Raw genomic sequence first — 27,220 nt, forward strand, 5'->3', positions numbered from 1 at the left:
TGTATGCTGGTAACACTAATCCCTCTTAACATATGAAGAAACCAAAGTTAGGGTCTCACAGTCAGTAAGTGGTCGAGTTGGACGCAAACCAGTCAGCATGATGCCGCTGAGCCCGTTCTGGCTCAGAGGGCGAGTTAGAAAAGCGACGCGGAGTGAGGATCTGGTGACAGACTTTGGTTTTTAAGCTATCCTGGAAGGCCTGCGAGATTTAAGAAGCATGTGAGTCTGATGCTTTGAAGGCCGGGTGGGCAGGCTGCAGTGGCAAACCCCAGAAACTGCTGAAGGTGGTTGTATCACAGAGCCAACTTCCTATCTTGATGAAACTCAACTTTAAAAAAAAAAAAAAAAAAGTCACAGCATATGTATGCTCAGTTGCATCCAACTCTTTGAGACCCCATAGACTGTAGCCTGCCAGACTCCTCTATGGGATTCTCCAGGCAAGAATACTGGAGTGGGTTGCCATTTCCTACTCCAAACAAATGCCATCTTGTACATTTATTTCAGAAGGTAAGAAAGAGGCGTTAGGTCTAACGCTTCCACAGGTAAGCTGATCCTGCTTTCAGCTGGAGACTTTGAGGGTGATGTAAACCAAAACCTCGGCTGGTGTATCTCCCTCAGGGCTGTCTCTAACCTCAGCTGGTGTATCTCCCCCAGGGCGGTCTCTAACCTCAGCTGGCGTAACTCCTCCAGGACTGTCTCTAACCTCGGCTGGCATATCTCCCCCAGGGCTGTCTCTAACCTCAGCTGGTGTGTCTACTCCAGGGCCGTCTCTAACCTCGGCTGGCGTGTCTCCTCCAGGGCTATGTCTAACCTCGGCTGGTGGATCTACTCCAGGGCTGTGTCTAACCTCAGCTGGTGGATCTACTCCAGGGCTGTCTCTGACCTCAGCTGGTGGATCTACTCCAGGGCTGTGTCAAACCTCGGCTGGTGGATCTACTCCAGGGCTGTCTCTGACCTCAGCTGGTGGATCTACTCCAGGGCTGTCTCTGACCTCGGCTGGTGGATCTACTCCAGGGCTGTCTCTGACCTTGGCTGGTGGATCTTCCTCTGATGCTCAGAGTGCACGGCTGGTTTCCCAGTGTTCAAACCATATACAATGGTGCAGAATCGTTCCCTCAAGGCTTGCAGGCATCCTTCCGGAGCTTTCAGTTACAAGTCATAACTGTGGTCCTCACGCTTTCCTACACCTTTTCTGGAGCCTTTATTCCAAGGAGTCACCACAATCTTCGAGGCTATTAACTGATGACACAGTATCTGGAGAGCTGAGAGGGGGATGATCCTCTGGTGAAGGATTCATGACGACAAGAGTGTCTACCATTAAGGCATTCAATGCCCTGATTAGGCTTGGAAAGAAACGGCCTCATGAAGGATAAACCAAATAGGAAGGAGACGGCTCTGGAAATTTTTTTGCTGACTTGTCAAGGTTTCGAGAAAGTGATGATTCAAAGCCAAGTCTATGTCTAAGAGAGCCTGGAGTAAGCAAGGTGGATGATAAAAATGCTGACCAACTTGTCCTGTTACTAATTAAGAACAAAGAGTGCTTTCACACTGGGCACTACTGGTCTGAAGTGGGGAGGGGGTGAACAGAGCTCCATCATCTGGACGCCAAATCTGGAAGACGCAGACTTAACCATCTGGCTTCGAGAGTAGGATCAGGAGCAGAAGAGAAGCAGCGTGTGGCACACACAGCCTCAAGCAGAACTTCAGTCATCAGGAGCTCCAACACCGAGGTAAGAGGAATGCAAACAGGCCTGCTTTGGTTTTCCCATCTCATGGCTTCCAGAGATGGTTCTTAACTGTCTGCTTCCAGGGTAGTCAGTGCCAAGGAGAAGCCTTCCCACCAGGGGCGTGGATCTGGGTACTGAATCTCAGACACTGCTCACTGGCCCTGCCCACTCATCCCGACTCACTCCTGGCCCTCAGGTAACACTCTTCATTGTCATCTACACAATTATGTTTTCCTTTCCTTTTTTTAAACAACGTAATTTTACTTACTTCGTCTAGTGTGTTTTATGAAATATTAATCACACTCACCAAACACCTCGATTCATTTTTCTCACCACATATTTTTATTTCGTAACAAGTTGGGTGAAGCAATATACAACTCTCCTCTAGCCCATACTGCTGTGTGCTCTATACAACACGCCCGCCCATGAGGTCACTGAAAAATAACGAGGTAACTTGTTTTAAAATTCTTCTTATGACACAGCAATCCTTGGAAGACAGTACATGGAATTTTCCGTGTTGGGGTAACTGGCTGAAGTTCCTGGAGAGCTGAGACCTGTTCAGAGCACCCTCCTCCAGGACAGACTTGATGTGGGTAACAAGAGGCAGGTGCACAGGGCTGAGCCGCCTGCTGTGAAACCACCGTTTCAGGTAAAATCAGAGACTAATGGAAGTTCCCTGCTGCTGGGAGAGTCCGCCTCCCAGAACCGCTGAGGTGCCAGGGCGAGAGGCTGGGGGTCGGTGAGCGAGCAATCCAAGGACAGAACCTGTGGTCCCTGCACAGGGCCAATTTCCTCCGTGAGTTGTAACTTTTAAAATACTAACACTCTCTGGTGCTGGGAGCGCCATGCCCTTTACAACTTTTACATTAAGGGCGATCACCACGAAAGGACTTTTTACCTTGCCTGAATTTGGTTTATGCGGGAAGCTCAGTGGTATCTGCCAGTGAGATTAGAAACCTGAGGCTGAATTGTTAAAGTTCGTCCTGGTCACTCCTCTCCCGTGAAGAGACCCAGCGGCTGAGAATCACCTCCTGGAACCAATCCAAACACAAAGGTGGCTGAATTTTGGAAGCAGAAATACACGAACACGCTAGACACACGGCATCACAGGGATGTTTCACAGCTGCCTGTCTGTACAGGGACGGTACCTGCTCCTGTTTCTTTCAACTAAACGTGGGAGGAACGTGAATGTGGCAAACCCAGCGTGGAAACAACACCTACGGGCAGCACCCTGGGATTCTAAGAGCTCCCCTGGCCGCAGCGGTAGCTGTTTGGCAGCACATTTCAGGAACAGGGAGCGCTGGTGTGAACCCAACGTCTGACACAAAACTGGGTCCGTGACGGCTCTGGTGTGTCTGGGTCAGCACAGAGAAGGGACTCCAGGGGCTGGAGTGGTATTTACTGAAAAGCTAACCCTGTGGACACAGTAAGGACAAACAGCCGGATGAGGCCCTGGAGACAGACTCCGCAGGCCTCCAGCAGGGCGTGGGGGGCAGGAACAAGGAGGGACAGAAATATTAACCAAGATTGGGCCACTGGAGGGTGGACTGGCAGCCCCAGCAGAGAAACACCCTCCAGGAAGATAGGGGAGCCTCAGCCTGGCCCAGGCCCCAGAGCCAACCAGAAGTTCAGTGGGGCAGCAAGCTGTCCGTGACCCATGTCTTAGGGATTGAGCACCAGGAGAGGCCAGGCTGGCCCCAGGCCAGCAGTGCAGGTGGTTCTGGCTGAGCGCTGGGGACAGAAACCAGAGGGCATCGAGGCTGCAGGGCCACGGGATTGAGGGGGAGCGAGGCTGGGTTCAGCAGGGAAGAGTCTCGGAGGGCGGAGGGGAGGCGCTGATCCTGTCCTGTCTGGGGCCCACACCTTCCAGAGGACAGACACAGCGCGACGGGCAGAGCCTTCCAGATAACATCAACTTGGCTCCGAGTTCACTTACTTGAACTTTAATTTGTTTCATACATTCGGGTGACTCCATGTCCTTGTCAGTCATGGTGGAGGGTTTAATCAAATAGCACAGCATAAGTTCCTAAGGAGACAAGGAAATACAAACTCCGTACTGCACCAAACAGAAATACAAACCCGAGTGCGTGTGCAAGAAACGTGGGCCCCCTCCACCCCGTCACAACTCACAAGCATGTCCGTTTCCCCGCAGGAATATAACCGGGCATTCTAAACTGAAGATTTGCCATCTGGTCATCACTGACACGGCAGGCGAATGCAAACACAGCACATACAGTGACCACAGACACAGCGTTTAAAGTGCTCAACACTGCAGTCAGCACAGACCCCTAATTCTACAGGACAAAGCTACTTTCAAAGGCTAAAGCCTCAGCAGCTTAGCCTGCACACAGGCAGCTGCCGTGGGCTCCCGCTGGCCCTTCCCCCAGGGCTGCCCGTTCCTCCAGCAGCGGGACAGGGAACTTGGAACTACTTACAGAGGACACTGCAAGTTCATTGCTTGTAGTCCTGGTACAGGGTGAACCGTCCCTCCTACCCTGCCGGGAGTGGGATGGAAGCGAACACAAGCCGGGAGCTCACGGGGCCCTGGATTTGAATCCCGGTTCCACACACGAGCTGCGTGAGCACGGGTTTATCACCAGACCTCCCTAACACTGACTCCTCACCCTTTGGATAACAACAGGGTGGTGAGAGAAGACATAAGGTGTTCAGTTAGTTCAGTCGCTCAGTCGTGTCCAACTCTTTGTGACCCTGTGGACTGCAGCATGCCAGGCCTCCCTGTCCATCACCAACTCCCTGAGTTTACCCAAACTCATATCCATCGAGTCAGTGATGCCATCCAACCATCTCATCCTCTGTCGTTCCCTTCTCCTCCTGCCCTCAATCTTTCCCAGCATCAGGGTCTTTTCAAATGAGTCAGCTCTTCGCATCAGGTGGCCAAAGTATTGGAGCTTGAGCTTCAATATCATTCATTCCAATGAACACTGAAGACTGATCTCCTTTAGGATGGACTGGTTGGATCTCCTGGTAGTTCAAGGGACTCTCAAAAGTCTTCTCCAACACCACACTTCAATAGCATCAATTCTTCAGCACTCGGCTTTCTTTACAGTCCAACTCTCACATCCATACATGACTAATGGAAAAACCATAGCCTTGACTAGACAGACCTCTGTTGGCAAAGTAATGTCTCTGCTTTTTAATACACTGTCAAGGTTGGTCATAACTTTCCTTCCAAGGAGTGAGCGTCTTTTAATTTCATGGCTGTAATCACCATCTGCAGTGATTTTGGAGCCCAGGAAAATAAAGTCTGCCACTGTTTCCCCATCTATTTGCCATGAAATGATGGGACTGGATGCCATGATCTTCGTTTTCTGAATGTTGAGCCTTAAGCCAACTTTTTCACTCTCCTCATTCACTTTCATCAAGAGGCTCTTTAGTTCTTCTTCACTTTCTGCCATAAGGGTGGTGTCATCTGCATATCTGAGGTTGTTGATATTTCTCCCTGCAATCTTGATTCCAGCTTGTGCTTCATCCAGCCCAGTGTTTCTCATGATGTACTCTGCATATAAGTTAAATAAGCAGGGTGACAATATACAGCCTTGATGTACTCCTTTTCCTATCTGGAACCAGTCTGTTGTTCATGTCCAGTTCTAACTGTTGCTTCCTGACCTGCATAGAGGTTTCTCAGGAGGCAGGTCAGGTGGTCTGGTATTCCCATCTCTTTCAGAATTTTCCACAGTTTATTGTGATCCACACAGTCATAGGCTTTGGCATAGTCAATAAAGCAGAAATACATGTTTTTCTGGAACTCTCTTGCTTTTTTGATGATCCAACAGATGTTGGCAATTTGATCTCTGGTTCCTCTGCCTTTTCTAAAACCAGCTTGAACATCAGGAAGTTCACAGTTCGTGTATTGCTGAAGCCTGGCTTGGAGAATTTTGAGCATTACTTTACTAGCGTGTGAGATGAGTACAATTGAGGGGTAGTTTGAGCGTTCTTTGGCATTGCCTTTCTTTGGGATTGGAATAAAAACTGACATTTTCCAGTCCTGTGGCTACTGCTGAGTTTTCCAAATTTGCTGGCATAGTGAGTGCGGCACTTTCACAGCATCATCTTTTAGGATTTGAAATAGCTCAACTGGAATTCCATAACCTCTCCTAGCTTTGAACATAGTGATGCTTTTAAGGCCCACTTGACTTCACATTCCAGGATGTCTGGCTCTAGGTGAGTGATCACATCATCGTGATTATCTGAGTCGTGAAGATCTATTTTGTACAGATCTTCTCTGTATTCTTGCCACCTCTTCTTAATATCTTCTGCTTCTGTTAGGTCCATACCATTTCTGTCCTTTATTGAGCCCGTCTTTGCATGAAATATTCCCTTGGTATCTCTAATTTTCTTGAAGAGATCTCTAGTCTTTTCCATTCTATTGTTTTCCTCTATTTCTTTGCACTGATCACTGAGGAAGGCTTTCTTATCTCTCCTTGCTATTCTTTGGAACTCTGCATTCAAATGGGTATAGTTTTCCTTTTCTCCTTTGCTTTTCGCTTCCCTTCTTTTCACAGCTATTTGTAAGGCCTCCCCAGACAGCCATTTTGTTTTTTTGCTTTTCCTTTTCTTGGGGATGGTCTTGATCCCTGTCTCCTGTACAATGTCATGAACCTCCGTCCATAGTTCATCAGGCACTCTGTCTATCAGATCTAGTCCCTTAAATCTATTTCTCACTTCCACTGTATAATCGTAAGGGATTTGATTTAGGTCATACCTGAATGGCCTAGTGGTTTTCCCTACTTTCTTCAATTTAAGCCTGCATTTTGGGATAATGAACTGATTATCTGAGCCACAGTCAGCTTCTGGTCTTGTTTTCACTGACTGTATAGAGCATCTCCGTCTTTGGCTGCAAAGAATATAATTAATCTGATTTCGGTGTTGACCATCTGGTGATGTCCATGTGTAGAATCTTCTCTTGTGTTGTTGGAAGAAGGTGTTTGCTATGACCAGTGCGTTCTTTGCCCTGCTTCATTCTGTACTAAAAGGCCAAATTTGCCTGTTACTCCAGGTGTTTCTTGACTTCTTACTTTTGCATTTCAGTTCCCTATAATGAAAAGGATATCTTTTTTGGGTATTAGTTCTAGGAGGTCTTGTAGGTCTTCATAGAACCATTCAACTTCAGCCTCTTCAGCATTACTGGTTGGGGCATAGACTTGGATTACCGTGATAGTGAATGGTTTGCCTTGGAAATGAACAGAGATCATTCTGTCGTTTTTGAGACTGCATCCAAGTGCTGCATTTCAGACTCTTCTGTTGACTATGAGGGCTACTCCATTTCTTCTATGGGATTCTTGCCCACAGTCGTAGATATAATGGTCATCTGAGTTAAATTCACACATTCCACTCCATTTTAGTTCACTGATTCCTAAAATGTCGACATTCACTCTTACCATTTCCTGTTTGACTATTTTCAATTTGCCTTGATTCATGGACCTGACATTCCAGGTTCCTATGCGATATTGCTCTTTACAGCACTGGACCTTGCTTCTATGACTAGTAACATCCACAACTGGGTGTTGTTTTTGCTTTGGCTCCATCTCTGCATTCTTTCTGGATTTATTTCCCCACTGATCTCCAGTAGCGTATTGGGCACCTACTGACCTGGGGAGTTCACCTTTCAGTGTCATATCTTTATGCCTTTTCATACTGTTTATGGGGTTCTCAAGGCAAGACTACTGAAGTGGTTTGCCATTGCCTTCTCTAGTGGACCACATTTTGTCAGAATTCTCCATCATGACCTGTCCATCTTGGGTGACCCTACACGGCATCGCTCACACTTTCATTGAGTTAGACAAGGCTGTGGTCCATGTGATCAGGTTGGCTAGTTTCCTATGATTGTGGTTTCAGTCTGTCTGCCCTCTGATGGAGAAGGATAAGAGGCTTATGGAAGCTCCCTGATGGGAGAGACTGACTGAGGGGGAAACTGGGTCTTATTCTTATGGGTGGGGTCATCAGAGGTGTTCAGTGATAAGTATTAATTCCCTTTCTTTCTCTGAGAGACCTGCTACCTGTGGAAACAAACGTGTCCATGTTTTCTGAGTCATCTGTGAATGTGTGTGGCTGGATTCTGAGCACGTGCTGGTGGGTCCTGCCCCCGGGAAGGAAGGCAAGGCTCGCTGACACCCATGCCCATGGGGAACCTCGGGGCTCAGTCCCTGGATTGGGGCAGAGGGGAGGGCATGAGAGGAGGGCCAGCTTCTAGAGCTCCGCTGGCACAAATGCTTGCAGTGCCCACAGATGACTTCCATGCTTCCGAAACATTTAATATGAAGATCCAACCGTTTAAGTGACATGTGACCCAAAGCTGATGCTGTTACCTTGGAGACACTGACTGACACTCTGCTCAAGGCAGCCAGGGACCTCCAGCTGAGAGGTCTGCGAGGAGCACCCTGGAAACGGTCGTCCACCAGCTCCACGATGACGGAGTAACTGGAAAACACGGTAGGCGCATTCCAGAAATGAAAAGCATGATGGCAACCCATTTAAAAAGAACTCTGTCCTACCAAGAACGACAATGCAGAAGACAGAAGCATACATCATCTGGTCCTGAATTCCCCTAAACTACGCCTGGGAAAAATATTTTAATGAAAAACTCATACTTTACATCACAGACAGTCAGCCTGATTTCAGCAATTACAGGAAAGGAACAGGAATCTCTCTCTCAACATGAAAGCTGTGAATTCACTCACCTGTTTAGATACTAACATTCACTGATATGAAGATGAACAATTACTCTATATTAGTAACTATACAGATTAACTCAATGTGTACTATCCTGACCTATTTGTTTTATAGTGTAAGGACATTAATGTACAAGGTACAGACATATAGTATTGATTCCTATTAGACCAGAGGAATTTGACTCCTATTAGGCCAGGAGGAATCGTGTGCCTCTGAAAATTAAACTGGAGCTCAGAAATTTCCTCCTGTCCCTTTAAGTCATCACCTTATTTAAAAATCACCCCACTAAATCAGGAGCTTGGGATGAACACACACCCACTGCTCTGTATAAGACAGATAATGAACACGGACCTAGTGTATAGCACAGGGAATTCTACTCAATATTCTGTGATAACCTATACGAAAAAAGAATCTAAAAAGTAAAGAATATATGTGTACGCGTATCAATCGCTTTGCTGTACACCTGAAACCCACACAACATTGTAAATCAACTGCACTCCAACAGAAAAAAAAAAATCACTCCAAACCTTGCATGGTAAAACGGAGGGCCTTTTCGATACAGCACTGCAAAGGAAAAAGAAAATGCATGACCACTCGAAATCAAACTCTCATTTTATTACTTGATGAAGTGCTTTCTATCCTCAAAGGGACATGAATACCCAGTGCTCCGCACGTGGGTGATCTGCAGCACTCCCTCTGGTCTAGTTTCAAAACCCAAACTGTTTTTTCCCTGGAACAGAATGCAATTAGCAAAGCAAATCTGTTGTCGAGACCCTAATGCCCTCGTCCCACCCACACCCCACAAATGAACTCCAAATTCAAGCAAGATAGGGCGCAGCCATCTGCCTACCAAACCCGTCTGCTCCTTTTCCTGACATGGGCATCATGGGCCCTTCTGGGCTGGCCCTGAAGCCCTCGCAGACACCAAGCCTGTGCCTGTCACTTTCTGAAGCCGCGTGAAGCCCGTGGGGCCACATGAAGAAGCCAGGCTCCTGCAGCCCCTTTGGGAGTTGGTCCAACCACCATCTGGATACCAGCTTTGGATTTCACAGAAACAGAATTAACTTCAAGTGCTCGCTAAGCCCCTGAAATCTGGGGCAACCATAGCTGCAGGCACTACCTTAACTAACACAATTATATCCATGAGCTCTTGGAAAAACCAAGGCAGAAAAGTTTTGTTCCCTTGAGGAACTGATAGAACTTTTCCTTCTGGGCCACATCGATCCTGTAGTTAATCACGTTTCCATTTGGCTCCAGCACCATGAGGTCAGAATGGGTGAAAGACCCTACTGATGATACAGCAACCCTCCACCTCTACTTCTCATGGTTGTATTTCCTTATTATGAACAGAATTCTGATTTAAATCATATTTAAATTATTTGGCAAGTCAGCTCAAATTCACTGGGTAAGGGTCCAAACGGAAGTTAATGTCTAAACACCCATTTCTCAACTTCTGGGCTGTGGTGCAGTGGAAGGAGACCCCCTACTAGGATGAGGCTGAATTCGGGGCTCTGCTTCGTTCAGACCTCTGCCACTCCCAGTTGTGGGGCTCTAAGCATGTCATTAACTTCTCTGAGGCTCGGTCCCCGAAGCCATAAAATGAAGACATGAAGGGAAATTAAGATCTCTTTCAGTTCTCAAATGCCATTATCTCTGATCAGTTACACACCCTTCATGGATGAGACTCAACTGGAAGATGACACAGCTTGAAAGAAAGTCTGACCCCCTACTTCGGGCCCTTCGGATGTCTGACTACGATGGAGGTACACCTCAAGGGTTAGAAGCACGAACACAGCATCAATCAGACCCCTGTTCAAGGTTCAGCAGTGCCGAGACCACACAATGACACCCATGTTCCAATCTCCTTATGGGAATCGGGGAAAGTAATGTAGGTGGAGGTGCTTGAAAAGTTACCTGTGATAACAGTCATTACCATAGTAACAGTGCATCCAGAGCAAAAAAGGGAAAGAGTTTTACAGAAAGGCCTCCAAGTAGAAAAGATGAAAACTTCAGAAGTCTAAGGGATACTGGGTATTTAAAATAAAGTCTGAAGGAACACAGAGAAGAGAGGATGCGACGTGTGGAATGAACGGTGGAGGGCAATAACTGGTGAAAATGGTGACAAGGACAATAATTAATTCGGGGCACCACTGTAACTACCGGGGTACCAGATACTCAGTCTCACTCTATAAACACTTGTGAACTACAAAAGGGAAAATGTAGACGTCTGACAACAACCAGCTTAGCAAACAAGCGGCTTCACCAGCAGCAGGACAACCTGACACCATCCACTCCTGGACATGGCCCCTAAGGACACACATCACCTGTGCCGGCTGAAAACTGGTGAGCCTGAGCCTAACCCCTAACCACGAGGAAGTGATCAGACCTACCCAGACTGTGGGACATCCTACAGGACTTCACGAGTCGAAGTCACAGAAAACCAGCAGGTGGAGGGGCTCTTAGATGAAGAGAGACTGAAGAGACTGCAGTGCTGGTTGAATGGTGGCCCCCAAAGACACGTCTGCATCCCAATCCCGTGAATGTGATCGTGTTGGGAAGAAGGAACTTTGCAGAGACTGAGCGACACAGCCACTTGCCAAGGAACGCCTGGCGCCACCGGAACCTGGATGAGGGGAGGGGCGGAGGGGGCGTGGCCCCGCCCACACCGCGGTTTGAGGCTCCTGGCCTCCGGACCTTCTGCGGCTTTATGGGCCCCGGTTTGTGGTCATTTCTTATGGCCTCCCTAGGAAACTATAAGATGGATAAGTGCTCCGTGTGATAAATGAACCTCGAGTGCAGCCTGTCAAAAAAAAAAAATTAGAACCCAAACAGTCACAGAAAACACTGTGGGGACAAGCGGGAAACTGAAAAGACGGACTGAATACTTAGATGATGCTAATGAATAACTCCAATTTCCCTTAGGTATTATGTGGTGTTATAAAATGGCAACCCACTCCAGTATTCTTGCCTGGAAAATCCCAGGGATGGGAGAAGCCTGGTGGGCTACAGTCCATGGGGTCACAAAGAGTCGGACACGACTAAGTGACTTCACTTTCATAATTACGGAGGAGAATCTTCTGAGGAGCTGTGTCCAAAACCACTTATGAATTAACAGGGATTAGACGTACAAATGTGGACGATGTTAACAAAAACACAGTCAGTAGGAAAAACAAGCCAAGAGGGCGGCTTAGGAAACGACTGGAGAAGAGATGGGATGAAGGCACTCCTCCCTGCAGGGTGAGGGCACGGGGGCCCTGATGCCTCTCCCCGGGGCAGAGCCAGCTGCCAGCTCTCCATGACACGTGATGGTTCTCTGGGCTCTGGACATGCTGTCTACTGGCTTCCCATGGCTCCCATATTTTGTCCGATTTGCAACTTCTAATTTGCAGGGAGCTGTGAAATCACGTGACCAAACAGTCAACGTGAATCCAAAACTGAAATGGGTGGGAAGGAGGCTCAGGAGTAACTAGAACTCTGGGTTAAGGCCACCAGCAACTGCATGTCTAGGACAAAAATAAAAATCCTCAAGTTGGTGTTTTGGCTTTCTGGCTGGCAACTCTACTTAGCTATGGTGGGAACTACATGGAACTGAGTCATAAAGAGCCCTAATCTCTGTACTTACCAACTGTGGTTAAAACTCAACATTAAAAAAACTAAAATCAACCATCTGGTCCCATAATTTCATGGCAAATAGAAAGGGAAAAAGTGGAAACAGTGATAGATTTTATTTTCTTGGGCTCCAAAAATCACTGTAGACAGTGACTACAGTCATGAAATTAAAAGATGCTTGCTCCTTGGAAGAAAAGCTATGATAAACCTAGACAGAGTATTAAATAGCAGAGACATCGCTTTGCTGACAAAGGTCCGTCTAGTCAAAGCTATGGCTTTTCCAGTAGTCATGTATGGATGTGAGAGTCAGACCTTAAGGAAGGCAGAGCATCGAAGAATTCCTGCTTTTGAACCATAGTTCTGGAGAACCGAGACTCTTGTCCTTTGGACTGCGAGGAGATCAAACCAGTCAACCCTAAGAGAAATCAACCCTGAATATTCATTGAAAGGACTGATTCATTGAAACACTTTGGCCACCCGATGTGAAGAGCCGACTCATTAGAAAACACCCTGATGCTGGGAAAGACTGAAGGCAGGAGGAGAAGAGGGCAACAGAGGATGAGACAGTTGGATAGCATCACTGACTCAATGGACATGAATGTGAGCAAACTCTGGGAGATAGTAAAGGACAGGGAAGCCTGGCATGCTGCAGTCCACGGGGTCGCAAAGCGTTGGACACGACTGAATGACTGAATGACAACAACCAGCTGTGGGACCCTTGGTGACTGCCCTGACCCTCTGAAACCTCAATTTCCTCGGCTGTAGGAGGAGGTGAGCGCCACAAGCCTCATGGAGCGTGAAGATGAAACGAGATGGGAGGAGAAAAGCAACAGGCAAGCTGACGGTGGCCATGGAGCCGGCAGCCAAGGGCGCTTTGCAGGGGATGGGGATGTGGTGAGGAGGGGCTCTCGTGGGGGGATGTGGGTGTGTGAGGAAGGGCTCTCGCGGGGGGATGGGGACGTGTAATGAGGAGCTCTCGCAGGGGGATGAGGATGTGGTGAGGAAGGGCTCTCGCGTGGCTCCTGGCCTGGCTGTCTGCCGTGGGCATTCACAGTCAAGCGGCCGGGCAGCTGTGCCTGACCTGAGGTTGTGCTGCCCGTTCCACGTGCTGCTGCTGGAGTGAAACTGGACTCACAGGACTTAGTCCAGGGAAGAGTCTCCCTGAGTTTCACAGCGGCCCTCTGTCGTGAGTCCCTGCCTCTGTGAGCAGGAACAACTGTGAAGGCAGCATGCCTGGGTGTTACCTGTGCCGGCAGCTCTAGCGTATGTGTGGTCTCACACTGCCAGCCTTCCAAAGGAAAACAGCAGTGTTAGACACAGGCAGCACCCTACTGCTGCGCCTGGGGCGGGGGCCAAGGTCGGGGGGCCACATCCCTCACCGCTGGCCAGCACAGCTCCCGGACTCTGGCCTGAAGACGCCCTTCCTGGCGCTGCTGGGCCAGGACCTGGGCTCACAGTAACCACACGAGCGTCTCCAAGTGCATAAAACACCCCCCAGCAGGGCAAAGGCCTTGGGGAGCTGGGAAACAGCAGTGGATGGATTTTCCTCCTTTTTAAAAAGTCTGTCCATCTGTCCACCCTTTCATCCATCCTTATAAGGCTGTTTATTTTTAAATGAGCAAGTTCTCTCTACTCATCCTCCACAAAGATGACTTGAGTACTGAAAGCACATGTGATAAGGTATGCTTATACCACACTCGACAGAGGCCCCGCCCCTGCAATTTTCTGTTTTTACTTTTTATACAGATGTTGCTTTATAAATATGATGGTATCCATGTTACACGATGAGTGACCGGAAGCTGAGAGGCACAGTAACCTTTCTGAGGTCACAAAGGCAGCAAGACACTGAGCTGGCCACGAGCCCCAAAGAGACTCTCCGTCACCCCGCTGCCTCTGAGTGCGTCACTGTGGCCTTGCTGGCTGGAAAATCCCGCTCATGTTTCACCCATTCACCAAGCACACTGGCCAAGGCCTGCGGAGTGTGCAGCCTGGGCGGCTGCTCTTCCCCAGGGAGGAAGAGGGCAGGCGGGAGCCAGTGATGGCCAGGCCACAGGCTCACCTCATTTAAGTGCCATGACCTGTGGGTGACTCTGCAAGCTAAGCTCAAGGTCATCCTGATCATTCACGTGGTGACCCAGAGTTAGGACATCTGTACCTGAAACCCAGGCCCGGAAGAAACAACAGGAGCCTTTATCTTAGAGGGGTGGGCACTCCTTAGCTTTATATATATTGCTGACCCACTTTGAGAATTTAATGAAAGCAGAAGGGAGGATGGGATGGTTAGACAGCATCACTGACTCAAGGGACATGAATCTGAGCAGATTCCAGGACAGTGAAGGACAGGGGAACCTGGTGTGCTGCAGTCCATGGGCTCGCAGAGTCGGACATGACTTAGAGACTGAACAACCACCACCACCCGTTCTGGACGCAGAAAAATGCACCCATTTACAAACATGCAATTTTGAATAAAATTCTGGGGGGGGTGCCTGGGGCCCCTCGAATACCATCTTATGATTCTAGGTTAAGCACACTTGATGTTAGAGCACTTGATTTAAAAGACTGAACTGGCTTTCTTTGTGCATTAACAAGGAAAGGCTCAAAAATACATGGAGCAGTACATGATCGAGGCTGTAGACCTCAGGGGCCATGACGTCACAGGAGTCCTCTCAAACACCTTGACATCTTTGTTTGCACCTCACATACAATTCTCAAGAGCTCCCAGGAAGCACCCACTGGGTGGATGTGGCAAAGTTTCAGGGGCTTATCAGGAGCAGCAGTGCTGGAGGGCAGCGGCCCCCAAACGTTCTGGCACTGCAGGCTGGTTCCGTGGAGGACAGTTTTTCCATGGACCGGTGGGGTCTGGGAATGACTCACGTACATCACATCTTTCTACTATCAGTACATCGGCTCCACCTCAGATCACCAGGCGTTCGATCCTGGAGGTTGGGGACCCCTGCGGTAGGGGGTCCCAAGGACCTTCGCCCACGTGCCCAGGCCTAGTGATGCAACCAGCCCCCGGCAAGAGTGTACCTCGAGGCTCTCCTGGGCTCCAGAACTGTTCATGTTCACAGCATCTTCCCCCTCCCCCCACTCCTCCTGGGCTCCAGAACTGTTCATCTTCACAGCATCTTCCCCCTCCCCCCACTCCCAGTTGACTTACTATGTCCAAAACATAAATCCAAGAATCTAGGCGTGACCCTGAACTCCTCTCCTCCCCCAGACCCTACTTCCTATTCCATCTGCAAGGCTGGTCAGGTCAGCTTCCCTGACTCCTCTCTCTGCTTCCACCTTTTGCTCCCCTCGTCCCACCCTAACCCCACCATCTGTTAGTAACAAAGCAAAGGTCCTATTGAATCGAGTCGTTAAATATAAGTCACTCCTTTGCTTGAGATCCCCTCAGACTTCCAATAGGCAGAATAACATCCCAAGTCTGTGCCAGGGCCCACGTGATCTCCCCCAGCCTGACTCTCCCCGGGGACGGACCCCGGCGCTCTGGACGCACTGAGACCTGCTGGACTCGTTCCTGCCTCGGGGCGTTTGCGCCTCTGCAAAGGGTTACTCCCCTGGGCCCCGGGGGTTCTTCCCTACACTCTCAGGGGACCTGTTCCTTCACTGGGGTTGCACTTGAGTTGTTGGTGTTTGGGGCACATCTTTTCAGAGTCTTCTCCTAACCATCTACCTTCCTTTTACTCTCTGTCCCTTTATTCCACTCTGTTTTTCTCAGTACCCTGAAATTACAGTGCATATTTGTATGTCTGCTTGCTTGTCCCCCTCCCAGCATGTAAGGAGCGTGCCCACCCAGGCAGCTCCTGGGTGTTCCTGGCACCTAAGAAGACCTGGCTCACACGAGACCCTCAGCAATATTCTGGTGAATGGGGTGCTTGCCGGGCCCCAACTCCTTCCTTTAAATAAAGAGCAGGGAGGCAGTGCCGTATGCAGTTTCTAAGAGCCTGGGTTCCAGCATTCAGAGTGCAGTACTCTGATACTCGCCCTGGAGACTTTTAGGGGCAGGTGACCCTTTCTACCACAACTGCAGTCTCCTTATCAGAAAAATGAGGCTCGAGAGCACCAGTCTCGTACAACTGCTGTTAGGATTAAATGAGGTCATGAATGTCGAACGCCTGGCACTCAGTGAGGGCTCAAGAAATGATTGCTGTCACTACCATCACCAGTACACCATGATTATTAGTGGTAACTGCACACTCCAGTCCTCTTGCCTGGAAAATCCCATGGACGGAGGAGCCTGGTGGGTTGCTGTCTATGGGGTCGCACAGAGTCGGACACGACTGAAGCGACTTAGCAGCAACACATAATTTGCCAAACGAAACTCTCCCAGAAGACAAGGGACCGCCCTTCATCACAGGATCACAAACTAATGAGAGGTGGGGGTGGGGGCTGTGGACTCTCTTTTAAGATCTCAGAGCAGACAAGAGGGAAAAACATACCCTCCACCCTCATCCAAACGCTCTTATCTAAGCCAGGAGGAGGACAGCACCTCAGGAAAAAACAGCAACCACACACAGCCGATTTGATGTTCGCCCCGGGATCTGACCCGGACCCTAAGCCTGGTTCACGTGCCTGCGAGGCCAAGGAATCACTTACGCAAATCTGTTCCGTACTTAAGTCCAGGCTTGGGCACCCAGCCCTTGCTGCGGAAGTGATGGTATGCCATGTAGGTCGTCCTGAACGTGGGCTGAACTGTGGAGAAAGCGTTCCAGAGCTTCATGATCGTCAAAGGCTCCTGTGGTTGGTGGGAGAAGACCAGGCATTACTTACTATGCGTGTACCCACCGGTCACCTGGCCAGCGCATCAACAGCATCTCTACCAAATGTGAGCTGAAGATGGTGCCCACGATGAAGGGCTTTAGCTGGAAGATACAGACCCAAGATGTCCAGTGTGGCGGCCGCCAGCCACTCCCCTGAACTGCCATAAACACACAGTGAGTTTCAAAGACTTTGTACACAAAAGAGAATGCAAACTTCATATGCAAAAGAGAAGCAGTTTAAATATGTCGGGTTAAGACTATCTCAGTAGTCTTAAATATGTTCGGTTAAATAAACTATATACATCAATTTCAGCTGACTAAAAATAATAAAAACCTTTTCAGTGTGGCTACTAGAAAATTAAAAATTATGCATGAGGCTCTCGTGTGAGGCTCCCATCATATTTCTACTGGACAGCACAGTCACAGAGGACCTGGGCGAAGCCCCCCCGAGACAGCCACTCTGGAGACAGGGAGCAGCCAAGTGAGGGCAGGAAGGGCAGTGGACACGGTGCTGGGAGAGAACAGCCCAGCCAGAGGAACGGGGCTGGGCCGGGGCCCACCAAAGCCGAGGGCGCACGTTTCAGCATGTAGAGACCCTGACGGGTAGCTACAGTACGGTGGGCCACGTTCAGAAATGCAAAAAGTGAATTCTGTAAAAGCCTTAAAAGAAAAGATACTCCATTTAGTCTCTGAAACTAGGTAATTAATCCCACAGCACAAATTAATAATCCAACTGCTCGTTTGACGATACCATGAGATAACATTCTCACGTATCAATTCAAAACCACCACACGAAGCACCAGGGAAGTGTGAGAAGCTTCCTGCTTCATTTCAGCCTTGAGTAAAAGGAGCCATTCTTTATTTGGTTTACAGCTCAGTCACTCAATAAGACTTGATCAGTTTGTCTCGGCCTAAGATCTTAATACTATAAACATGAGCTAAAGTTGAGACTTTTTTTCTTCTTTAAAAAAACAACAAAAAACAAAACCCCCAAACCAGTTGTTCCTACAGTGGAAACTCCATATGCGTGTGGTCTTCAAATCCATCCCCCCACAACAAGCAAGAGTCTGGTGGAGAAGGCTGGACTCTGACTTGGACAGCCCGCCGCGTTTCAGCAGCCGGCACGTCCTGACGAGTGTTGGCGAGGGCCCAGGGGAGGACGCAGGGCGGGCTGAGAAGGGCCGCCACCTGAGAAAAGGAGTCACCCGCCAGCCACACACCCATTCCCAAACCACGGGAATACTCGTGAAAAAGATTTATGGCGTTAGAATCTGCTGAGTGATAAGACATGTGCTCCCAAGGACAGAATAAAATACACGTTCTCCTGGCTTCCCTGGTGGCTCAGATGGTAAAGCGTCTGCCTACAATGCAGGAGACCCAGGTTCAATTCCTGGGTTGGGAAGATCCCCTGGAAAAGGAAATGGTAACCCACTCCAGTATTCTTGCCTGGAAAATCTCATGGATGGAGGAGCTTGGTAGGCTACAGTCCATGGGGTCGCAAAGAGTTAGACACGACTGAGCAACTTCATTCACTTCTCCCGTCTGATGTTCTGCTTACCTTTTTCACCTTGATTTTAACTTCATGAGGTTTTTTGAAGAGGTGTTGTATTCACAAGGTCCAAAATTCAAAAAGTACAGACGTGTGCGGTGAACTCTCACCTCCCACCGCCCCCAGCTCCTTCACTGGAAACAGGATTAATGATCTTCCAAGGGCAGCAGGCTACAGCACAAAATTCTGGGCTTCGGAGCTGCCCCGGCATCAGTTCAAATGCTAATTCTAACCAGACCAGCTGCGTGACCCTGTGAGTGGCTCGTTTCCTGAGCCTCAGTTACCTCATCTGTAAAACTCTTCACGCACGGAGATAAGGCCCAGAAGTACCGCGTGTGAGGTACCTGACTCACAACCTTCACTGAATCGGGTGCTAAGCACAGGCGGTTTTCGTTTCTGCTGTTAATTTTCAGTACCATTCTCACGGATTTTCTGATCATCAGATAAAGACACTGCTCTTCTCCTAGGATCTGGGAATGAAATTTAGTCTCAAAGGGTCAAAGTTGGCTTTTTTTGCCTGAACAGTTCCAATTCAGGATCCAAAGACTAAACTTAGAGAAAAAAAATTCAATTCCAGTTTTATCCAGTGAAAGTAGATACACTTGGAGTAAAGCAATATGAAAAGGATTACAACGTGCTTTTGGCATCAGGCAATTTTAAGTGGATTGTGTGAATAAAACACCTTACCTTTTCATAGTAAATACTCAGACATCCCAGCGCATAGACCAGGAAGAAGGCCTAAAAACAGGACAAGGAGAAAACGCTCATCAGAAACTGTTCCTTGTTCTCGAAAAACTATTTCACAGATTTATTTTTGCCTTAAATATCAATGAATGTCCTTTGCACCATCCAATTGGTCACAAACTTTTAAACATAAATGGTTCATTCAAATTTCAAGGGGTAAATAGGAATGTCACAGAATAGTTTAAAATCAGTGAAAAAAAAAACAACACTTTTATGAAATTTTCCATGTATTTTCTCTTTTAAAAAACCACACAGTTAAACTGAAAAACGACATAAAGAGCAATAACAGTAGAAACTTTTGCTCATTGGGTTTTCCTCTGTAAAATAACCAGGGAAAAAAATTGTAGAAGAAAAAGGAAGAAATTTGTGGAAAGTGAGCAATGCAGACTTGGGCTGACTCACAATCAAATGAGTTTCTTGGTCACTTGCTGTAAAGTGATTTCCTAACAAGTAAACCCCATCTTTCCATTAACTTCATCATATGACACCATGCTTCCCTCACATGGGGATACAATGGGGAAACGGCAAAGTCAGGCTCAGCTGGGTAAGATCACCTGGATATGGAAATAAAAATAACCTTCTGACAAAAACAAAAGGATGCCCACTGACACGGGAAACAGGCCCTGCTATTTGCTCTGTCTGTAGAAGGGGGCTGGGATCTGCGTTTACACCTGAAAGACTCGGGTGAGGCTGGTCTGCAGTAGACGGCAACTAAAACGGTGGCTCTACATGCTACTTTCTTTGTAAACCTGAGGACGGAAGACGAGGCTTATGATCAAATGACAGGTTCCCTGTCAAGGGCCCTCTGGTGCAGGTGGCAGCAGAAAGGCAGTTCCCTGCCACCCCTCAGGCTGCTGTCCTTGGTGCTGACGGCTGATCAAATGACAGGTACCCTGGAGGGCCCCCCAAGCCACCCCCCCCAGGCTGCTGTCCTTGGTGCTGACGGCTGCTGTCCTCCCTGCCCAGTGTTCAGGACACAAGACCACAGCTGTGAAGGTGCAGGGCTTTTAAGGAGTGGCAAGGCTCTGCTAAGGAAACACCTTCCCGACCCTCAGAAATCACCCCAATCCACCCCATCGCCACCCTCTCCTGGCCACCTGATGACATTCCTTTTTATAGCAGTAGTCCTTGAGGTGTGGCCAGTTGGAAGATCCTAGGGTCCCCAAGACCCTTGAAGGGGGGCCACAAGGTCAAAACCATTTCCTGAGATTAAGGCTCATTCTCCCCAGAGGCTCTGACACATGCGATACCACAAGAGGCTGAACGGAGCAGCGGATGTGAGAGTCCAGGGTGCTTCTCTTCAGCCTCATCTTACAGTCTTTGCAAAAATGAGAAAACCATGCTATTCTTCTCACTCGACTTGTTTTGCTTTGAAAAAATATAGTTGTTTTTCATAAAAATATTATTTCAGTGGGTTATCATGTAAAACGAGTTAATAAACACATACTTAAATTTTCATTTAAATATATAATTAGGTAAACATCAACAGATATAATCCACGTAAGATGCTCCTCAGGGTCCCTCGACAGTTTTTAAGAGAAAAGTGGTTTGATAACTACTTTAGTTCTATCCAGATCCAAATCGAGAGCTGCTCTGAAGACCAGCGGGTCTATGGCCATACCACCCTGAATGCACCTGATCTCGTCTGAAAACCAGTGGTCTCCTCCTGCCTGTACTTCTCCAAAGGGCCCCACACTCTGGTCCCACAGCCTCATCTCTGGGGCAGCCCAAGCCACCTTCCCAACACGGGAAGACCCCCTGCTCCCAGGCATCTGGCTGCATACCTGCCTTCACTGCCTCCAGCCCTGTGACTCTTCCCAGCAGGCTGCTTCACTTCTCTTCTGATGCACTGAGCTCGCTCCTGCCTTGGCCTTTGTAACTGCTGCTCCCACAGCTGGTATCAAAGGTCACTCCTCAGATAGGTCTTCCCTGACCACCCTGTTTAAGTAATCCCCATTCTGATCGACTTATTATAGTTGGGGAGGATCTTGTTCCAGTGGGGTTGGCATTCTTTAGAATTAAGTCATCAGTGTTGAAGGGGTTTGCATAACTTAATCAAGTTACAAGCCATGCTGTGCAGGGCCACCCAAGATGGATGGGTCACAGTGGAGAGTTCTGACAAAATGCAGTCCACTGGAGAAGGGAATGGCAAACCACTCTAGTATTCTTGCTGCGAGAACCCCATGAACATGAACAGTATGAAAAAGCAAAAAGATATAACACTGGAAAATGAGCCTCCCAGGTTGGAAGGCATCCAATATGCTACTGGGGAAGAGTGGAGGGCAATTGCTAATAGCTCCTGAAGGAACAAGGAGGCTGAGCCAAAGTGGGAATGTTGCTTAGCTGTGGATGTGTTTGGTGGTGAAAGTAAAGTCCAATGCTGTAAAGAACAATTTGCATAAGAACCTGGAATGTTAGGCCTGTAAATCAAGGTAAATTGGACCTGGTCAAGCAGGAGATGGTAAAAGTGAACATCAACATCTTAGGAATCAGTGAACTAAAATGGACAGGAACAGGCAAATTTAATTCAGAAGACCATTCTATGTACTACCGTGGGCAAGAACCCCCTAGAAGAAATGGAGGAAATCTTCATCAACCAAAGAGTCTGAAATGCAGTACTTGGGTGCAATTTCAAAAACGACAGTATGATCTTGATTCATTTCCAAGGCAGACCATTCATCATTACACTATATATTCAAGTCTATGCCCCAACCACTAATGCTGAAGAAGCTGCAGTTGAGTGGTTCTATGAAGACCTACAAGACTTTCTAGAACTAACACCAAAAAAAGATGTCCTTTTCTTCGTGGGGAATTGGAATGCAAAAGCAGGAAATCAAGAGATACCTGGAATAATAGGCAAGTTTGGCCTTGGAGTACAACATGAAGCAGAGCAAAGGCTAAAAGAGCTTTGCCAAGAGAACGCACTGGTCATAGCAAACACCCTCTTCCAACAACTCAAGAGACGACTCTACACACGGACATCACCAGATGGTCAACACCGAAATCAGATTGATTATATTCTTCACAGCCAAAGATGGAGAAGCTGTGTACAGCCAGTGAAAACAAGACTGGAAGCTGACTGTGGCTCAGATCATCAGCTCCTTATCCCAAAATTCAGGCTTAAATTGAAGAAAATAGGGAAAACCACTAGGCCATTTACGTATGATCTAAATCAAATCCCTTATGGTTACACAGTGGAGGCGATGAACAGATTCAAGGGATTAGATCTTGTAGACAGAGTGCCTGAAGAACTATGGACAGAGGTTCACAACACTGCAGGAGGCAGTGACCAAAACCATCCCAAAGAAAAAGAAATGCAAGAAGGCGAAGTGGTTGTCTGAGGAGGCTGTACAAATAACTGAGGAAAGAAGAGAAGCAAAAAGCAAAGGAGAAAGGGAAAGATATTTCCAAGTGAATGTAGAGTTCCAAAGAATAGCAAGGAGAGATAAAAGGCCCTCTTTAATGAACAATGCAAATAAATACAGGAAAACAATAGAATTGGAAAGACTGGAGATCTCTTCAAGAAAATTGGAGATACCAAGGGAACATTTCATGCAAAGATGGGCTCAATAAAGGAGAGAAATGATAAGGATTTAACAGAGGCAGAAGAGATTAAGAAGTGATGGCAAGAATACACAGAAGACTATACAAAAAAGGTCTTAATAACCTGGATAACCACAATGGTGTGGTCACTCACCTGAAGCCAGACATCCTGGAGTGTGAAGTCAAGTGGGCTTTAGGAAGCATAACTGCATACAAAGCTACTGGAGGTGATGGAATTCCAGCTGAGCTACTTCAAATCCTAAAAGATGATGCTGTTAAAGTGCCGCACTCCATATGCCAGCAAATTTGGAAAACTCAGCAGTGGCCATAGGACTGGAAGAGGTCAGTTTTCATTTCAATCTCAAAGGAGGGCACTGTCAAAGGATGTTCAAACTACCAGATAATTGTGCTCATTTCACGTGCTAATAAGGTTATGCTCAAAACCCTTCAAGCCAGGCTTCAGCAGTATGTGAACCCAGAACTTCCAGATGTACAAGCTGGGTTTAGAAAAGGCAGAGGAACCAGGGATCAAATTGCCAACATCCACTGAATCACAGAGAAAGGAAGGGAATTCTAGGAAAACATCTTCTTCATGGACTGTGTGAAAGTCTCTGACTGTAGATCACAACAAACTGTGGAAAATTGTTAAAGAGATGGTAATACCAGACCACCTTATCTGCCTCCCAAGAAACCTGTAGGCAGGTCAAGAAGCAATGGTGAGAAACAGACATGGAACAACAGACTGATTCCAAATTGGGAAAGAAGTATGGCAAGGCTGTCTACTGTCACCCTGCTTATTTAACTTATATGCAGAGTACATTATGAGAAATGCTGGACTGTGTGAATCACAAGCTGGAATCAAGATAACTGGGAGAAATATCAATAACCTCAGATATGCAGATACCACCACTCTAATGGCAGAAAGTGAAGAGGAACTAAAGAGCTTCTTGATGAGGCTGGAATCAAGATAACTGGGAGAAATATCAATAACTTCAGATATGCAGATGATACCATCTAATGGCAGAAAGTGAAGAGGAACTAAAGAGCCTCTTGATGAGAGTGAAAGAGGATAGTGAAAAAGCTGGCTTAAAACAACATTCAAGAAACTAATAAGATCATGCCATCAGGTCCCATCACTTCATGCAAGCAGAAGGGGGAAAAAGTGGAAAGAGTGACAGATTTCCTTTTCTTGGGCTCCAAAATCACTGTGAATGGTGACTGCAGCCATGAAACCAAAGACGCTTGCTCTTTGGAAGGAAAGCTATGATAAATCCAGACAGCTTATTAAAAAGCAAAGACATCACTTTGCCAACAAAGGTCTGTCTAGTCAAAGCGATGGTCTTTCCGGTAGTCATGCTGGACCATAAAGGTTGAGCACCAAGGAAGTGATGCTTTCCAACTGTGGTGCTAGAGAAGACCCTCGAGGGTCCCTTGGACTGCAAGGGGATCAAACCAATCAATCCTAAAGGAAATCAACCCTGAGTAGTGTTTGGAGGGACTGATGCTGAAGCGCCAACACTTAGGCCACCTGCTGTGAAGAGCCAACTCACTGGAAAAGACCCTGATGCTGGGAAAGACTGAAGGCAGGAGGAGAAGGGGGCAGCAGAGGATGAGATGGTTAAGACAGTGTAACAGACTCAATGGATATAAATGTGAGCAAACTCCAGGAGATAGTAAAGGACAGGGAAGCCTGGCAGTTACAGTCCACGGGTCTCAAAGAACCGGACACAACTAGGCGGGTGAAGAACAAGTCCAGGGAGGTCTGTGGGGAATGTCTACTTCGCTCCTTGAAATGTCACAGTCAGTCTTTACTTGGGGAGTACTAATAATGATGAATAATGGCTTTCCCTGGTAGCTCAGTCAGTAAAGAACCCACTTGCAGTGCAGGAGACCTGGGTTCAATCCCTGGGTCAGGAAGATCTCCTGGAGAAGGAAAAGGCAACCCACTCCAGTATTCTTGCCTGGAGAATTCCAGGGAGAGAGGAGCCTGATGGGCTACAGTCCACTGGGTTGCAAGAGTCAGACACGACTTAGCAACTAAACCAACCAGTATGATGGATGGATAAGCCTAATGATGGTTTTAACGCCATATCACTAGATCCGGTCAGGGCCTAAAGCGTTATTAAGGTGAAAAACAGCTTTCCAAGACAGAAGTCTAAGCCAGCTCAGTGCTGCCATTCTCACAACCTAAGAGCCGCTTTGAATCACCACAGCAGGGCTGCCCATGTTCCTCGTGGGCATTTATGGACACACAGAAAACTGCATGGGTGGTGCTGATAAACGGGGTGATGCACCCAAGGAAAGCGGCCAAAACGGAGCTGGGAAGTGGGGCTGGGCTTAACTGGCAGCAGCCTGGAGACTTCTGCCAACATGCCTCTGGAATTTCTCGGGGACCAAGCAGCTTGCAGGAATGAGAACCCCCTCGTCTCCTGTCACTCCAGCATTTCTTCAGCAGGTGTTTGGGAAGCAAGAGCAAGACAGTCAGTGAGAAGCATCAGCGGGTCACCGGGCTGGAGCAGAGGTAGAGCCCCTGGTTCCTGACACGCATCTCGTCCCTTCAGGCTCCACCGGTTTCTGGGCCAATCCCAGACCTCGTACACGTCCATTGATAATTGTTACCGACCACGTCACAGACGTCAGGCACCGGGTAGGAGGGCGTGGCACAGGTGCAGCCCACTGCCCACGCTGTGCCCATCACGCCGGACCGCAGTCCCGTCTGAGAGGACTTGAGCCACATTCTGCTTCTCTCTGGACTGTTAATACTCAGCCCAGGGCCTGGACACAGAAGGCACCCGGTGAATAATTTTGCTCGGCATGAATTGCAAAGGAAAGGGTTCCAACCAGCCAGTAACGGGCTTGCACAAGTGACCATAATGATGCCGATGACAGCAGCAGCGGGCACACCCCCCGGGCACCGCGGCACAACACGTGCTTCGCTGGGGCCAGCACACACACGATTTAATTCCAGAACACCTTACGCACGAGGTATTACACGACCCTCATCTCACGGTGCAGACACCAGAGGCTCAGAGAGGCCAAGCAGCTAGAGACTGGTGTTCCCAGCACTACGTGTGCCTGCTGAGCGTCTGAAACGCGGCGGGCGCAACCGAGGACAGGGGTTTTAATTTTGCTCAATTTTAATTAGTTTATCTAGTCACACACGGCTGGTGACCACTGTACTCGACAGCGGACTCAGCTGTCTCGTGTGTAGAATGAGTAGAGGAAGGGAATAAATCCCGACGTCCTTTCCTGCCGCAAGCTCTTGTGTGTCCCGCTGGCCGCACTGCGGAGGGAGGCAGGGGCCAGCGGGAGACACCATCACTTCTCTGTGAGCACATCTGGGGAATGACCAGCGTGGAGGAGCTCAATGAGCGTCGCGTGAGACCCACAGAGACGCCCAGAGCTGAGCCAGACGCCGCGGGAGCCGTCCAGGCAGGCAGGGGCTCCCCCAGAGAAGGGCACAGCCACAGACACGACACGGAGGAGGGGCGCCGTCTTCAAATCCGGGTGCAGTACAGACAGAAGCAAAAAAGGAGGCCCTCGAGGCTGTATGAACACAGGACAGAGGAACCCCAGAAGGAAAACAGGAGGCAGGTTTAGAAACCCGCCTGCACCCACTTTTGAAGCTTCCATAAAGGGGACACGTTAGTAATTCTGCAGAAGCAAACACTTAGAATCCATCCATTCACATAATCAGCTGTCATGACATGACCCAGAGCACGCATCACAGTTTACAAAAAGCTGGTGAAGCTCCAGGAATATGCTAAAAACCACTGCACAGGGGATTCCCTGGTGGCTCAGTGGTAAAGAATCTGCCTGCCAATGCAGGAGACAATGGGTTCAATTCCCAGTCCAGGAAGACCCCACATGCCTCGGAGCAACTAAGCCTGTGTGCCCCAGCTACTGAGCCCACGGTCTGCAGCCCAAATGCTCTAGAGCCCACGCTCCACGACAAAAGAAGCTTCTGCAAAGAGAAGCCTGCGCACAACTAGAGTAGTCCCTGCTCACCTCAGCTAGAGAAAAGCCTGTGCAGCAGCAAAGACCCAGCAGAGCCAAATAAACAAATATACAATCACGTATATGCGTGTGTGTGTGTATATGTACACACATACATATGGGCTTCCCTGGTGGCTCAGACAGTTAAGAATCCGCCTGCAATGCGGAAGACCTGGGCTCAATCCCTGGGTTGAGAAGATCCCCTGGAGGAGGGCATGGCAACCCACTCCAGTATTCTCGCCTGGAGAACCCCATGGACAAAGGAGCCTTGTGGGCTGCAGTTCATGGGATCTCAAAGAGTCGGACACGACTGAGTGACTAAACACAGCACGCGTGCACACACACACACACACATATAAAACCACTGCATACTTTAAATGAGAGTGGTATGTATATGCTCTGTGTCTCAATAAACTTGTAATTTTTTTATGCTTAGTCGCTCAGTTGTGTCCGACTCTTTGGGCCCCCAGGCTCCTCTCTCCATGGGGACTCTCCAGACAAGAATACTGGAGTTGGAGTGGGCTGCCGTGCCCTCCTCCAGGGGATCTTCCCAACCCAGTTCTCCCACTTTGCAGGCGGATTCTTTACCATCTGGG

General features: G+C 48.3%; 1 protein-coding gene and 1 non-coding gene across 10 annotated transcripts in view; one reads left to right on the plus strand and one right to left on the minus strand.

Annotated features, from left to right (window-relative positions):
* Window positions 1–2,046: 2,046 nt before the first annotated feature.
* Window positions 2,047–27,220, minus strand: part of LOC109576365 (peroxisome proliferator-activated receptor gamma) — a 218,582-nt gene continuing 193,408 nt past the window's right edge. For 8 of the 9 annotated variants that reach the window (XM_070776930.1, XM_070776932.1, XM_070776929.1 and 5 more), the window contains 6 exons: window positions 19,029–19,079; window positions 16,629–16,767; window positions 8,945–8,981; window positions 8,054–8,165; window positions 3,664–3,753; window positions 2,047–2,758 (listed from right to left, as the gene is read on the minus strand). In XM_070776930.1, the coding sequence (XP_070633031.1) occupies window positions 2,699–2,758; window positions 3,664–3,753; window positions 8,054–8,165; window positions 8,945–8,981; window positions 16,629–16,767; window positions 19,029–19,079 (489 nt within the window). In that variant the 3' untranslated portion in view covers window positions 2,047–2,698. The remainder of the gene's footprint in view (window positions 2,759–3,663; window positions 3,754–8,053; window positions 8,166–8,944; window positions 8,982–16,628; window positions 16,768–19,028; window positions 19,080–27,220) is intronic. The other variant, XR_011563084.1, reaches the window with a different exon arrangement.
* TRNAC-ACA (transfer RNA cysteine (anticodon ACA)) lies at window positions 18,123–18,194 on the plus strand. The gene has a single exon. It is a non-coding gene; the product is annotated as a tRNA-Cys (tRNA).

Source organism: Bos indicus, chromosome 22 (assembly GCF_029378745.1).
Source record: "Bos indicus isolate NIAB-ARS_2022 breed Sahiwal x Tharparkar chromosome 22, NIAB-ARS_B.indTharparkar_mat_pri_1.0, whole genome shotgun sequence".
Classification (NCBI taxonomy): Eukaryota; Metazoa; Chordata; class Mammalia; order Artiodactyla; family Bovidae; genus Bos; species Bos indicus.